This window comes from Rhinolophus hipposideros, assembly GCF_964194185.1.
Source record: "Rhinolophus hipposideros genome assembly, chromosome: 10".
In the NCBI taxonomy this organism is placed as follows: Eukaryota; Metazoa; Chordata; class Mammalia; order Chiroptera; family Rhinolophidae; genus Rhinolophus; species Rhinolophus hipposideros.
The window spans coordinates 77,541,627-77,555,838 of NC_138056.1; the positions used below are offsets into that span (position 1 = coordinate 77,541,627).

Sequence of the window (14,212 nt, forward strand, 5' to 3'; positions counted from 1 at the left end):
CTTCACTCCCAGCTCTGCCACCGTACTCCTCAACCTCCTTTCTCCAAACACTGGCCAACTCTAAACTAACACTTTGTGAAATCAGAGAAGATGAGAACTTGAGATGGGGCAGGCAAGCCCCACCGGTCAGTAGGGCAGTTCCTCGAGAATGTGATAGTCACTGTCTGCCATCACCATGCAGAATCAAGTGGAAAGTAATGCCCCAGGCCGATGTTAGAATATATTTATTGCTACATTTATATACAATTATACAAACAGCCAGGATGGGAAGGAGAATGTTGCATCAATTTCTCCAGATTTCACAGATGCGCACGAGTAAACACAGCTGTACACCGTGAGTCTGCTCTGAGTTCAAAGCCAAAAATAAGTCACACACATTTTTTGAAAAAGTGGAAAATTCTTGGAAATTCTCTCCATATGTCCCTCCTTACAAGCTAGTCATGCAGACAAAAGTGGGCTCTCAGGAGCTGAGGCCTGCAGGCATCTGTTTGGGGGACAGTGCTTTGAAGACGGGACTCAGTGGGTGCTGGCTTGGGACAGTAGGGTGCCTTGCAGGATCCCCAAGTCCTGGCCCGTCTTTCTGAGGTCTGTCCCGGGGAAAGGCAAGCGAGGGGTTTGGAGAGAGACAGGAGAGCAAGAAAGGGAAAACCAACAGTCCACTGAGATGTGGAGAAAACCATCAGCGAGAGCCCTGGATGCGGGAACACGTATCCATCTGGTTCCAGCTGAGATTCTGGACTTTTGGGAATGTACACACTCAGAACATCAGGCATATCTTTGTAGGACCTTATCCTAAAGCTCGCCATGTGGCATATGCCAGGGACCTGCATGAAGACATAGAAAGTGAACAGGAAATTTAGGTAAGAAAGAAGAAAATGAAACTTAAGTATTACCATAATAGGATTGAAATGGACACGACCTTAATTGAAATGCACACATTTCATAAATAACATTTAGCCATGGTTGAGTTTACTGTTGAATTATGAAGGGAGATGGATGCTGAAGAAATGCCATGACATAGAGATTGCACCAACACAAAAGCAGTTCGACCAACTCTACACTCTGAGCTCTGCCCAGCTAGAATTACGTTTGGTCCCCAAGGGAATCTAACAAACTAGTAGATCTTGCAATTCTCAGATCCAGAATTATAATATGGATATGAGATCATGGTACAAACACACTCCCCTTCATATAAACTTTTGTGACGTGAATCACAAGAGAAGTCTTTGAGCAGCTTGTGGGGCATGTATGCCCAAAGGGTGAGCTCACCGTATCTATACCAGCTCCATTTTACCCACCTCAGGCCATTTCCTGACCCAGGGGTCCAGGAGAGAGAGTCTTCATATCAGGTCTAACGTGGCCTCCTAAGCAAAAATCAGCCTAGCCCCTCAGAGAAAGGACAAGGCCTGTAGGCTGAGCGAAAGAAGTTTCTGGGTCTGAATACACCAGACTGCCAGAGGCATTTGGGGCTGATTAGTAATTTGGATATAGCCTGGTACCTGAGATTGTAGGGCGTTCTATCCCTGAAAAACAAAACAACCCCCCCACACCCCAGAACACCCAGCTGTAGCTTGTCCTTGACTATCGATGTTACCTCTAATTCCTCACCACCATAATCCCATAGGCCAAAGGAAGACAAGACGAGCAGAAACCCTAAAGGCAGTGGGAGAAGGATCAGAAAAACCACTCAGAAGTCCCTGTGCTTTTTCTTGGGTTAATAACATTATAATCAACTATGGAAAGGCCCAGCAGATCTTCTGAGGCTGCCAACTATGTGACATTTCAAACTGAAGGATGTGGCGATTGCCAACTCCCTTGATCCTTTAATAAATTAATCTCTGGATGATTAAAAATCTCTGTCATTTGATCTTGACTTTTCTGGTGAGTCATGCAGAAAATTTCTTTTCCTGCTCCTGACAACAATAGCACAGAGTCAAACTCACTCAAAGATTCTGTTCTCAAAAGCATTAACAGGTAAAAGTCAGTGATGGAAAACTGCAAAACACCAGGCAAATTTTAATTTGGGGGATCTTACCAATCAGCAAACAAAATGTTACATTAATTCCTGCATTAGAAGAAATGGATTAAAGATGAAGAGCTAAGAAGAATATTGTTCATGACAATCTATGGAATACTAAGAACATGTTTTAACCAAGGATTTTAGCTCAAATATCAGGAATCAGACTAACTGGATTACATGAATTCACAATCAGCTCTACCTTTTCCACAGTGAGTGAGAGTGAATGGGGATGGATATGCCACAAGCCCTTCACGGGGGTTTGAAACAATGAAGTATTTTGGTGATGTCATGGAATGTCAGAGATTCTTGCATGACCTTCAACCCATTTCGGAGTGATCCAAAATCAAGGCCAAAGAAGCAAATCATTTCTAAAAATTCCCCACCTGAAGTGAACATGCATGACCATGTTTTTTATGTCACATGAAAAACATTTAAAAAATGTTAAAATGGACATTTATTCCACATCTTAAAATATAATCTCAAATATTTTCACATATAGCTAGAGTTAGGTTCCTAGAACTTTGACCGGCTTAATGAGCAGGTTGAGGGAACGCAAGTGAACCCTTCAAGATCTGTAGGATAAACTGCATCGCCGTGGTTTTCTTTAGAAATGGGATGGGTCAAAACGGTCTCTGCCAAATAAATTAAGGAATTTTAAAACAACCTGTCATCATGGGAATTAAGTTGATCAATGATTTTCAAATATTTCAAAACTGAGATCAAGAAATGCATAAAATGAACGAGTTCTATTCAACATACATATTGAATAAAAGAATTCCAATGCAATGGAATATTTTTATTCAATATATATGTATGGCACTTCACTCCTAAGTATATCCGAATGTTTTTTTAATTAAGAAAAGAACCTCACGGCAGCACACAAGTGTCATATGTGTGAGCTTGCCCCGTATTACTCTATACCCAGAGGGTTCTTTCACAAAGATAAGAGAACAGTCTAGAGTAGCATGTCCAAACATTCACCAGGACTACAGGTAAAAGCTCAGTTTAATAAATTCGGACCTCAAAATTATTAAATTGAAAGAAGATGATTTTGACTGGCAAAGAGCCAAAGAGATGTAACTAAATGAGAAGGAACCTGGAGGGGTGGAATTAGCTGCTGTAATGGTAAGGGTTACTCTGGGTCAGCTCCTTTGACTGAGAATCCTCTAGAGTAGATAACGCTCTGGGCCGTGGGTAAAACACTTCAGGTTTTACGGGGTCCTGCCAGCATCTGGGCAGTGAGAGGCATGGCAGGTCTCATGGGAAGGTGGGCTGGCCTGGCCACCGCTGCCAGGTGTACTTACCTCATGTGGTAGGAGCCTCCTTCCTAACTGTTACATTTGCTTTATGCTGTTTTGGCAAGAACGCATCTGGAACAATGCATACAGTTTGGGTCCCCACCTTTCAAAAGAGACATCAAGAGGTTAGAAAGCAGTTAGCAAAAGAACAGACGGAAGCCAAATAGTCCGGAATGCCAGGAGCACAGCCACCTGGGCTGTGTGGGATCTGAGTGACCACAGTGCCCAAATCATCTCCTTAATCGTTCACTTTTCCTCAGTCCCCTTTGGAATCGCCATGATTCCAACATGGAAATAAGAAGCCCTTTAAATCTCCCTTTAAACAGATGCTTATTCCAATAGCTGCCGCAACTCAACACAAACTGAATAGTTTCACAAGAATACAGGATCTCAGAGCTGTACACATCAAAGCTTTGTAATAGAGCAATGCTTAAGATACATTTTATATTTTACTTGAGTTCTCTTTTAATTTAGGCACTGTTAAAATGTCTTTCAGGCACCAACCAGACTTACGGACCCAAAATACTTTGTGGTGCCTACTTTGAGATCAATAGCTGCGATCCTTGAATCAGCAAGTTCTCAATGTACTATAGCTGCAAACAAACAAGCAAACAGTAGAAACCTCTCCTTCAGCCATGCTGGCTCTGCTGTGGTTAGAGAGAAATTTCAGCCCTACTCTCTCTGGTCTGTTTTCTTCAGCTGACTCATCTGCATATCTCAGATACAGTCCTTAGAGATACAGAAAACAAAGTCACAATGCACTCTACAGAGAAACTGCTAAACCAGCCAAGCTTATCCATGTGTCAGTTCTCTGAGTGGGGAGAATATTGTGTACAGTATTTTTTATGCTCGTGGGTTAAGCAATTAGAAATGCAGTTACTGGCAATCTTTATCTAATAAATCGGTTATGTACAAAAAGGGCATCTGTTGTGCACTGTTTCCCATGGAAACCATGTTATAGATGGTAGTTCAGTTTCCAGGCAGCTTACCCATAATGAAACACTGAGTCTTCGCAGTAAAATATAGCAAAAATTCAAATTTGTCAAAGCTAGTAACAAAGGAACATAGAAACATGAAGTTTATTAGAAGTTTTATAATTTTTCTTTAATGTTTGAGCTTAATGTTAAACTGGGCAGAATCAATTAGATGAGTAAGTAGTACTTGAAATTTAAGAAGATTTTAAAGGGAATTTAAAGTATTTTCCAGGACCTGGAAAGTTAGCAGAGTTGACACTTTATTGTATCATGTGTCACTTGAAAATGTATTGCTGTATATTTTTCCTTAGTCATCAGCACTACTCTCACCATGATTAACTGTAAGTGAGATAGATTTATACTCATAAAGGAACAAAAGGAGAAGGAGCAAAGGAAAAGAGAATGGTTTCCATGAGTACACTGAGAAAATATACAAAAGCAAGGAAAAGGAGGATGGAGGAGTGAAGTGGATAAATGTAAGGCACAAGAAAGAAAACAGAATTAATGAGCGGTTACAGTGATAACAGAGGAAACTACGTGCATACATTTCCCTAAGAGAAAAAGAAACCAAGTCAGAAATTTCCAAAGTATGCCACCAGGTGGCAACATGAGATTAAAATAACTTGGTTGAAAACAGCAACTCTGGAGGGGGAATATATGAACAAATCAGAGGGGCTCAGGATTCATGGAGTGCTCAGCCATTGGTTAGGACATATATCACAATTGTCCCAGGAACGCAAACTTGGTTTAACATTAGAAAAATCTATCTAATTCAGTATGCTAACAAATAAACAAAAAGCACACACGCATATTATCTCAATATACACAGAAAATGCATTTGATAAATTTTAAACCTTTTTATTAAAAAAAAAAAAACTCTAGCAAAACAGACATATGTATATAAAAGGAAGTTTCATTAACCCAAAAAAGGACACGTACCAAAACCTTACAGCACACATGTGGTGGCAAATGTGAGAAATGTTAGAAGAATTACTTTTAAATCAGAAATAAGAGGGCACTTACGTTTAAAACTCTATTGGAAGTTTCAGTCAAGTCAGTAAGATAAGAAAAAGAGGTAAATCTTATTTGGATTGAGAAAGACTGAGAACTGTCATTATTTTTAGAAGATGACTATTCATGTAGAAAGCCCAAAAGACATCACAGATTTCAGAAATAATGAGTCAAGCAAGGTCAGCAAACAAAAATTAATTTCATTTCTATACAGCAGCCGCAAAGTTTTAAAATGTAACTCTCAGAAGATAGTAAAAATAAGATGCTTGGTAATAAACCTAACAAAAGAAATATATTACCTTAACGCAAACATTTAAACAACTTTACTGGAAGGTATTAAGGAAGACATCAACAAATGGAGAGAGAAAACATATTCATGACCAGGAATACTTAATGTTATACAGATGTAACTTCTTCCCAAATTAATCTATTAGTACAACTCCAACCAAAAGTGTTTTTTTCCCCCCACGCAATTTAAGGGAATTCTAAAATTTACATAGAAGAACAAAGCGCCAAAATCAGGAATTTATTATTAAAACATGGCGGAGAAACTTTTAAAGAAAGCACCATCCAATATTAAGACTCATCATAAAGCTAAGGGTAGAGGAATTAAGACAGAATGGTTGACACAGAGACAAACTGACCAGTGGAACGGAACAGGCACTATACATGTGCACACTTGATATTGGTAAGAAGTGGCAATGCAATCAGTGGGGGAAGGATGAACTGTCAAACTATCAAGAGACTATCAAGAGTCAATCCAGATAGGGAAAAACAAAACAGCTATATTGTTTGTAAAAACTGGAACAATCCAAATGTCCATCACGAGGGGAATGGATCGATTACAGTGCATTCATAAAATGAATATACTCACAGCCGTGAAAATGAACGAGCCGCTGCTGTATTCATCAACATGGTGTGGGTGAAATGAAACTATATAAAGTTCATATGCATGCAAAACCAGACTATATTGCTTGTGGCTACAAACAGTACAAGTCAAAGAAAAGGATGATGTGATAGAGGAGAAATACTAAAGCCAAAGTTACTGGGAGTATACTATTTTCAAAACTGATACAAGAGTATCTATTATATATGTGTTTTAATAATATATACTATATATAATAATATACATATTCCTTTATTTCTATTTCTATACACCCATCTTTCCCCAACACTGTTGTGAAATAATCTCTAGTTTTTAAGCATTTGTAACAGAAACTGATGGAGGAAAACTACTACAATAAACAGGGAAATTATAAATTTGGTTCCAATTAGCATTGGTCTTTGAACCATTAGAATTTTGACTGTCTCCAAGAAATCATCCAGGTAGAAAAGTCAATAGCTACTCTAAGGACACCGAGGAAAAGAAGCAACCTTGTGATTCCTGCAATGTTGGGCACCCTCATCTCTCATAGTGATTCTCCAGGTGTGGTCCCAGAACAGCATCAGCCTCACATGCTGAAAATGCAAGTTCTTGGGCCCTACATAGATTTACTGAGTCAGAAACTCAAGGAGGGGGCCCTGCAATCTGCATTTTAATGAACTCTCCAGGTGATTCTGATGCAGGATTTTGAAAAACACTGCTGAAAGTTTTTCAAATGCATACGGAAACCTCTTCATTAAAACAAAACAAGATCTCTCCTATGATCAAATCAAAATTATAGCCAGCTGAGAAAACCAGACCACTGGCCTTCGGAAGAACATGACTGTTTTTTAAATCCTTCAATTCAGAGATCAGCAAACTATGGCTTGTGGAACAAATCCAGCCTCCCCCCGACCCCCATTTTTGTAGAGACCATGATTTAAAAGTTTTTACATCAGAAGTCGAATATTTCATAACATGTAGAAATGAAATAAAATTCAGATTTCAGTGTCCAAAAATAAAGTTTTATTGGAAGGCAGCCATGCTCACTTATTTACATATGCCTACAGCTGCTTTTGTACTAGTGTTGTGTAGTTGTGACAGACTATTTCTCCTACAAAGTCAAAAATATTTAATATCTGCACCTTTACAGAAAAGTTTGCCAACTTCTACTTTAATTTGATAATTAGAATGTAACAATCTAAAAGCAAAATATAGGCAACCATAGCGATATTCTCTTAAAAATAGTTTTCATTTGAATCCTACAGGCAAAAATCTAGCAGTTTCATGAATCGTAAGGAAAGTTAAATCAGATCCATTTTTATCTACAAAGTAAATAACCCACACAGAGTATCTGGAAAATATTATGCTGCTTTCTCTCTTCAAATTAAATGACAAAGAACTGACGGTAAATTTTAACGCAGTACTATATATCACATTTAGTTCTGAAAACTAACTTAGCAATCTCCTCCCACCAACATTTACTCAGGTGGTTAGCTTAAGCTGTAGGCCTGTCTGGAATGCTGCACATGACTGTTATTTCTCAGGCCTCACACTGTGGCCACCTTCCTCCCTTCCCCAGGCTGGAACTCCTCAGGCCAGAGCCTCTTTCCTCTGACCTTCAACCTTGAATTTTTTCCAGATCAAGTTCGGTTCATATCACTGAAGACATGCTCACTGAGTTCCTGAAATATTTTATTTATTCAACAACTATTGGGTAGCCGAAGAATCCTATTTTTATCCCTATCCATCTTTACCTCTTGAATTTCATCTTCCTCCAAATTTCTAAGATCCGTTGAGCAGAGAGCCTTCTTTTGATTTCGAGGGCTTTAACACAATAAAAAGAAAAGGGTGCTTTCTCACCAGAGTACTTCCACGCATGTATTTCCACTTAAAATCTTTAAGCTATATTCACTTTATCTTGAAAACGAGAGAACTAAGCTCTTGAGTTTGGTGATACTGGCCCACACAAAATAGTTGAATTAAGTCTGGTCTTCAGTTTGGTGGGCTTTTATACAAGACCGGGTCTTATATTAATTTTTGCTCCAAAAGACGCGTTAGAGCTGATGGTCCGGCTAGGTCTTATTTTCGGGGAAATATGGTATATGCCACCCTTGTTTCTTTCACAGTATCAAGTTGATATAAATTTGCTGCTTTTTATAGGTTAAATATGGCTGAATTTTGGCAGTTTCACATGATTCAATCTAATACAATTCACAACTCTTATTTTGCTTGTGTTTCATCTTTCTATAGAAACTAAATCCTTTAGGATGAGGATCTATTCTTATTCACTATTCTCAGTGACTAAAATGCACACACCACCTGGCAGGCACTAAAATACTTGGATGAATAAATGAAGACACCTTTCACCAAGAAGAGTTCCTTAGCAGCTCCAGAACATACACAAAATCCATTCAACTTATCCTGTGGTCTCTAGAATTAGCCTAAGTTATAAGTGGACTTTCCTAACCCGCAGTCCAAGGCCCTCAGGTTTGGGTTTGATTTGCTAAAAAGAAAAAGGACTAATCATTTATTAGCTGAGGAGAGGAAGACTAAGGCAGGACCAAGTTATGGGGCTGGGATCCTGAGTTTGGTTTGACATAGTAAGTTTGAGGTGCTTATTAGATATCAAAGTGGAAATTTCAGGTAGGTAGTGGATATATAAGTTCAAAGTTCAGAGGAGAGGTTTGGCTGCAGACTTGCAAGTTTTCAGCATACTGATAGAATACTGGATAAGGTCACTAAGAGAGCCGAGTGTAGACAGAAGGCCTGGGCCGTGGGACACTGCAATATTAAGAGGTTGACAAGAGAACCTCACTTATCCATAACACACAAACATAAATTATTTGTCTACCGGGAGTAAACTGTAAACCATTCACTGCTCAGGACAGACCATGTCTCTTTTTATCTCCACATACTTAGCACAGGGCCTGCCACACATGCTAATAAACATAAGCTGAGCAAGACCATCTAAGAGAATAAGTAAAATCTTTAAAAGGCAAACAAAAGACATTTAAAACGAAATCCAAAGGACTTGGGTACAAATACTAATACCCACAATACTGACAGATGACCAAACATCATTATGAAAAACAAAATGACGGAAGTTACTGCTTATTAACACCTTTAATATGCCAGGCTGTAAACAGCGTATCCCATGTATGTTAGTGCAATCAATGCTCACAAGATCAATAGTGTTACTCCCATTTAGCCGATAAGGAAACTTAGGTTCCAAATGACTGAGTGGCTTCCCCAGCTAGTAAGTGGCTGGGCCACTCTAATCCAAATCTAGTCCTCCAAAACCCATGCAATTATCTGTACATTATGCTGCTTCACATCTATCCCAGACACTCTCTGAATACCAATCAGACTATGTATTTAATTTGCCCTGCACTGATAAAACCTGGATCTAGCATTTTCTGTAAAAAAATAAACCTAAACATTTGCTGAAGCAGCAGGAGAATCTGGGAAAGGATCCCTGTAGACTGAAGAGAACCATGAGACACAGAATCTGTAATTTGACTACTGAAATACCCAGAAACACTATGCAGAAACAGATGGCAGGCATCAGCAACACTCACTGGACAGCTGAAAGAGCACATATTACTATTTCAAAAAATTTTAAAACACATACATCACTCTGTAAAAAATAATTTCCTATATTTTAGGAATGCCTAAGATGTATTAGGTTGATGCAAAAGCAGTTGCGGTTTTTGCAATTATTTTTAACCTTTTAAACCGCAACTACTTCTGCACCAACCTAATAATCTTATGTAAACTTACCCGATCCACTGGACTATAACACAATTTCTTAAAGAGGCTAAAACACAAGCAGTGTTTGTGCAAGAATACATCACAGTATTGTTTATAATAGCAAAGGATTGGTAAAAACATAAATATTCATCATAAATTAAGTATTCATATATTTTTATACTGTGGTATTTTTGTACTGATATATAATAATTCCAAAACACATACCGTTCAGTGAAAGAAGTGCAAAACCATGTTTACAGAATGCTATTAACTTACGTAAACATCAAAAAGCACATAGTATATGCATGCTTATGTAGGTAATCTCCAGAGAGAGGCACAAGTTGAAAACAATAGTCACTTCTGGGGAGAGCTACGGACTAGAGGACAGAGAAAAAAGGCTTGTTTTCCCTTCAGTGTTATACTAGTCAATTGATTGAATTTTTTCATGTTTATGTAAGAATTTTAATAATTTTACCAAGTTTTTAAAAATAAGGCTTTGGCCATAAAGTAGCTAAGTATAACCTAATGCACCTTTAGCATTTAGTAACTTCAACACGATACCAGAAGCCAATGAAAAATACACTTTCCTAAAAATATTTGTACTTTAATACCCACTTTTCTAAGTTTTTTTTAAACAATTTTCTTTGAGCACAGGTGTAAAAAATTTTTTAATAAAAAGGAGGGAATTTGGCATTTTAATGCTTAAAAACAATCTCAAAGGAAAAAAATAACTCCCCCCAAATCTTAAATATCCCAGTTTTCTGATGCTTTGCTATGATACAAGCTATTGCTATTATAAACTTACAAAATCAACAATTAACAATTGTTTGAGAAGAAAATACTACCCATACTGTTTGAGGCAACGGATATCCTGATGTTTACTTGAAGTAGAAAAATCATTTGCAGTCAAATGGTTAGCTCAATGGTAAGTCAAATACAGCAGTTAACAAAAAAGGACGTAAGAAAACTTTAATATTAAATTATGTTTCAATACTGGCTATTATACTTTAAACCATTATTAATAAGGTTTCTTATATTCAATAGACTCTATTATATAAGGAAACCAGATACATTTATACTTGGTATTAAAGGATATCAATTCCTTAGTGGCAGAGCACTTAGTTAACAAATCTAAATTACTAGCCAGCCTATCTAGTGATTTATACCTTTTGATGCTAATTAGCACCTACGAAACGACTTCTCATTTCCCTAACTCCTGCACATTTTATATCAATTTTTCTTGTTATTTACTACTTTATTTTCTAGACCTTAGGTTGGGTCCACGGTTCAACTCCCTGCCATAACTACAATTTCCGTGCCACAGTCATAGGGGCTCATCCGTTTCTCACAACTCTCACAGTGCTTTGCAGCCACAGCCATTGCTCTGTAGGTCACGGGAAGAATGAATGGCTATATGAATGTACACGTACGTACGTATTAGTCTTATTACTTTATGGGGAAAAAAATCCATGCCTCCTTGTCTCCCATTCAGCATGACTTTCATAATACTATGAAATTGAAAACCTTGTAAATTTCTAATGTCTAAGAACTAAAGCATAATGGCTCAAAAATAGGAGGAGGTAGAGAACATTTTCTTACCTGTAGACATCATATTAGTAATCTAGAAGACATACTTGCTACTAGTCTGCCTAATGCTTGAGAACATTCCAAAAATATTGTCAATAATGTCCTCTAAAGATGCTAAACTATGAGACTACCCGCCCCCTCCCTACCCTCCCAGAGCTCGCCCCACCCCCACCTGCCCGGAGCTAGAAGCTATAAAGCAGCAGTGTCAGATCAAAAGAACTGAATGTTTGCTGTTTTGAGAACTGTGGACCGCAGACACAGCTTCGCAGCCCAACTAGTTCTGGCAAAGGGGAGGGAGGTGTAGAAGCAGGACCAGCTGTGGTGGTGGTCACGGCCATTGCTCTGGGCCACCTCTCACAACCCATCCCGCCCATGGCCCCACCTATCTGGGCGGATCCCTGCAGGAGTAAACACAACTGCTGAAACATACAGGCTCTGAATCTGGTGCAGAAAGAGCTTTGAAACTTCAAAAGCTCTCCGCACCCTCACAGGGAGTGGTGCCCTATGACCCAGGAAAACTGTTAACAGAGGAGAAGCCCATTTCCCAGGGTATCCCCCCATTGTGTGAGAAGCTGTAATAGTGCAGAGAAAACATAGCACTACTGTGTGAGAGAGAAAAAAAGGCTGCAGTCGGAGAGAAAATAAAACATTCTACCAAGAAGTACTGGAAAACAAAAGAAAGACCTCTTCCTATCAACCTGTTGCAGAAGCCACTCCTGTAGATGTCTAAGAAGAGAAATAATAAATCAGTAATTGCCATGAATAACCAAGGCAACAAGACAGATCTGAAAGAAAGTGAAAAGTCTCCAGAAAAGGAACTTAAAGATATGGAAATATGTGACTTAAATGACACAGAATTCAAGATTAAGTTCTGAAAAAACTCAACGAGATGCAAGAAAACACAGACAGGCAATTTAATGAACTCAGAAATGCAATCAAGAACAACATGAGCATTTTACTAAAGAGATTGAAATTTTAAAAAAGAACCAATTGGAAATTCTGGAGATTAAGAACTCAACAGAAGAAATTAAGAATGAAATAACCAGCTTAGGTAATAAAGTTGACCAGATGGAGGAAAGAATCAGTGACATCAAACATAGAAACCTGGAAATTACACAGATGGAAGAAGAAAGAGGCTTGAGACTTAAAAGAAATGAAAGAAATCTACAAGAACTTTCTGACTCCATCAGAAAGAGCAATATAAGAATAATGGGCATACCAGAAGGAGAAGAGAGAAGGGAACAGAGAATATATTCAAATTGTTGATGAGAAATTCCCAAACTTATGGAGAGAACTGGATCCTCGAATCCAAGAAGCAAATAGAACACCTAATTACCTCAATCCCAAAGACCTTTTCCAAGGCACATTGTATTGAAGCTGTCTAAAATCAATGACAAAGAATCCTCAAGGCAGCCAGGGAAAAGAAGACAGTAACCTACAAAGGAAAGCCCATTAGATTATCATCAGATTTTTCAGCAGAAACTCTACAAGCCAGGAGGGAGTGGAACCAAAAATTCAAACAATTGAAAGAGAGAAATCAGGAGCCAAGAATAATATATCCAGCAAAGATATCCTTTAGATATGAAGGAGGAATAAAGACCTTTCTAGACCTACAGAAGCTGAGGGAATTTTCTAATACACGACCTGCACTATAAGAAATACTAAAGGAGGCTATTCGACTACCATCGACAAGGACAATTTGTGGCAACATAAAAAGGAGGAGAGTAAAGGCTTGAACTGGAATATGGGAATAGAGAAAGTAAGCGTGCTGAAAAAAATGGAATACTCTAAATATCAAACTTTCTTTTACATAAACTTAAGGGTAACCACTCAAAAAAAATCCAGAACTGAAATACATACTGTAATAAAAGTAGAAACAGAGGGAAACATCATAGAATATCACCACACAGAAATAATAGACAACAAAAAGGCAAAGAAACAATGGAGACACAGCATTACCCGAAAACTAAAGATAGAATGATAGGAAATCCTCATGTATCAATAATCACCCTAAATGTAAACGGACTGAACTCACCAATAAAAAGGCACAGAGTAGCAGATTGGATCAAAAAACTAAACCCAGCCATATGCTGTCTCCAAGAGACACATCTCAGCTACAAGGACAAGCATAGACTCAAAGTGAAAGGGTGGAAATTGACACTCCAAGCAAATGGTACCCAGAAAAAATCAGGTGTAGCCATAATGATATCAGATGAAACAGACTTCAGGTGAAAAAGATAACAAGAGACAAAGATAAACATTTCATAATGGTAAAGGGGACTATACAACATGAAGACATAACAGTCATCAACATTTATGCCCCCAACCAGGGAGCACCGAAATATACCAAGCAACTACTAGCAGAACTAAAGGGAGAAATTGACCAAAACACAATTATACTAGGGGACTTAAATACATCATTGACAGCTGTCCCCTATCACCTCTGCTTTTCAACATAGTGTTGGAAGTCCCTGCCAGAGCAATCAGGCAAGAGAAAGAAATAAAAGGCATCCAAATTGGGAATGAAGAAATTAAATTATCACTCTTTGCAGATGACATGATGCTATATATAGAAAACCCTAAAGACTCCACCAAAAAGCTATTAGAAACAATCAACGAATACAATAAAGTTGCTGGCTACAAAATCAACGTACAAAAGTCCATTGCATTCCTATATACTAACAATGAAATCTCAAAAAAAGAAATA

The 14,212-nt window shown here is 38.2% G+C and overlaps 1 protein-coding gene across 3 annotated transcripts in view; it reads right to left on the reverse strand.

The window, feature by feature from the left end:
* Positions 1-206: 206 nt before the first annotated feature.
* The window catches only part of RDX (radixin), an 89,388-nt gene continuing 75,382 nt past the window's right edge, over positions 207-14,212 (reverse strand). For 2 of the 3 annotated variants that reach the window (XM_081061913.1, XM_081061911.1), the window contains 2 exons: positions 3,325-3,421; positions 207-824 (listed from right to left, as the gene is read on the reverse strand). In XM_081061913.1, the coding sequence (XP_080918039.1) occupies positions 3,355-3,421 (67 nt within the window). In that variant the 3' untranslated portion in view covers positions 207-824; positions 3,325-3,354. The remainder of the gene's footprint in view (positions 825-3,324; positions 3,422-14,212) is intronic. The other variant, XM_081061912.1, reaches the window with a different exon arrangement.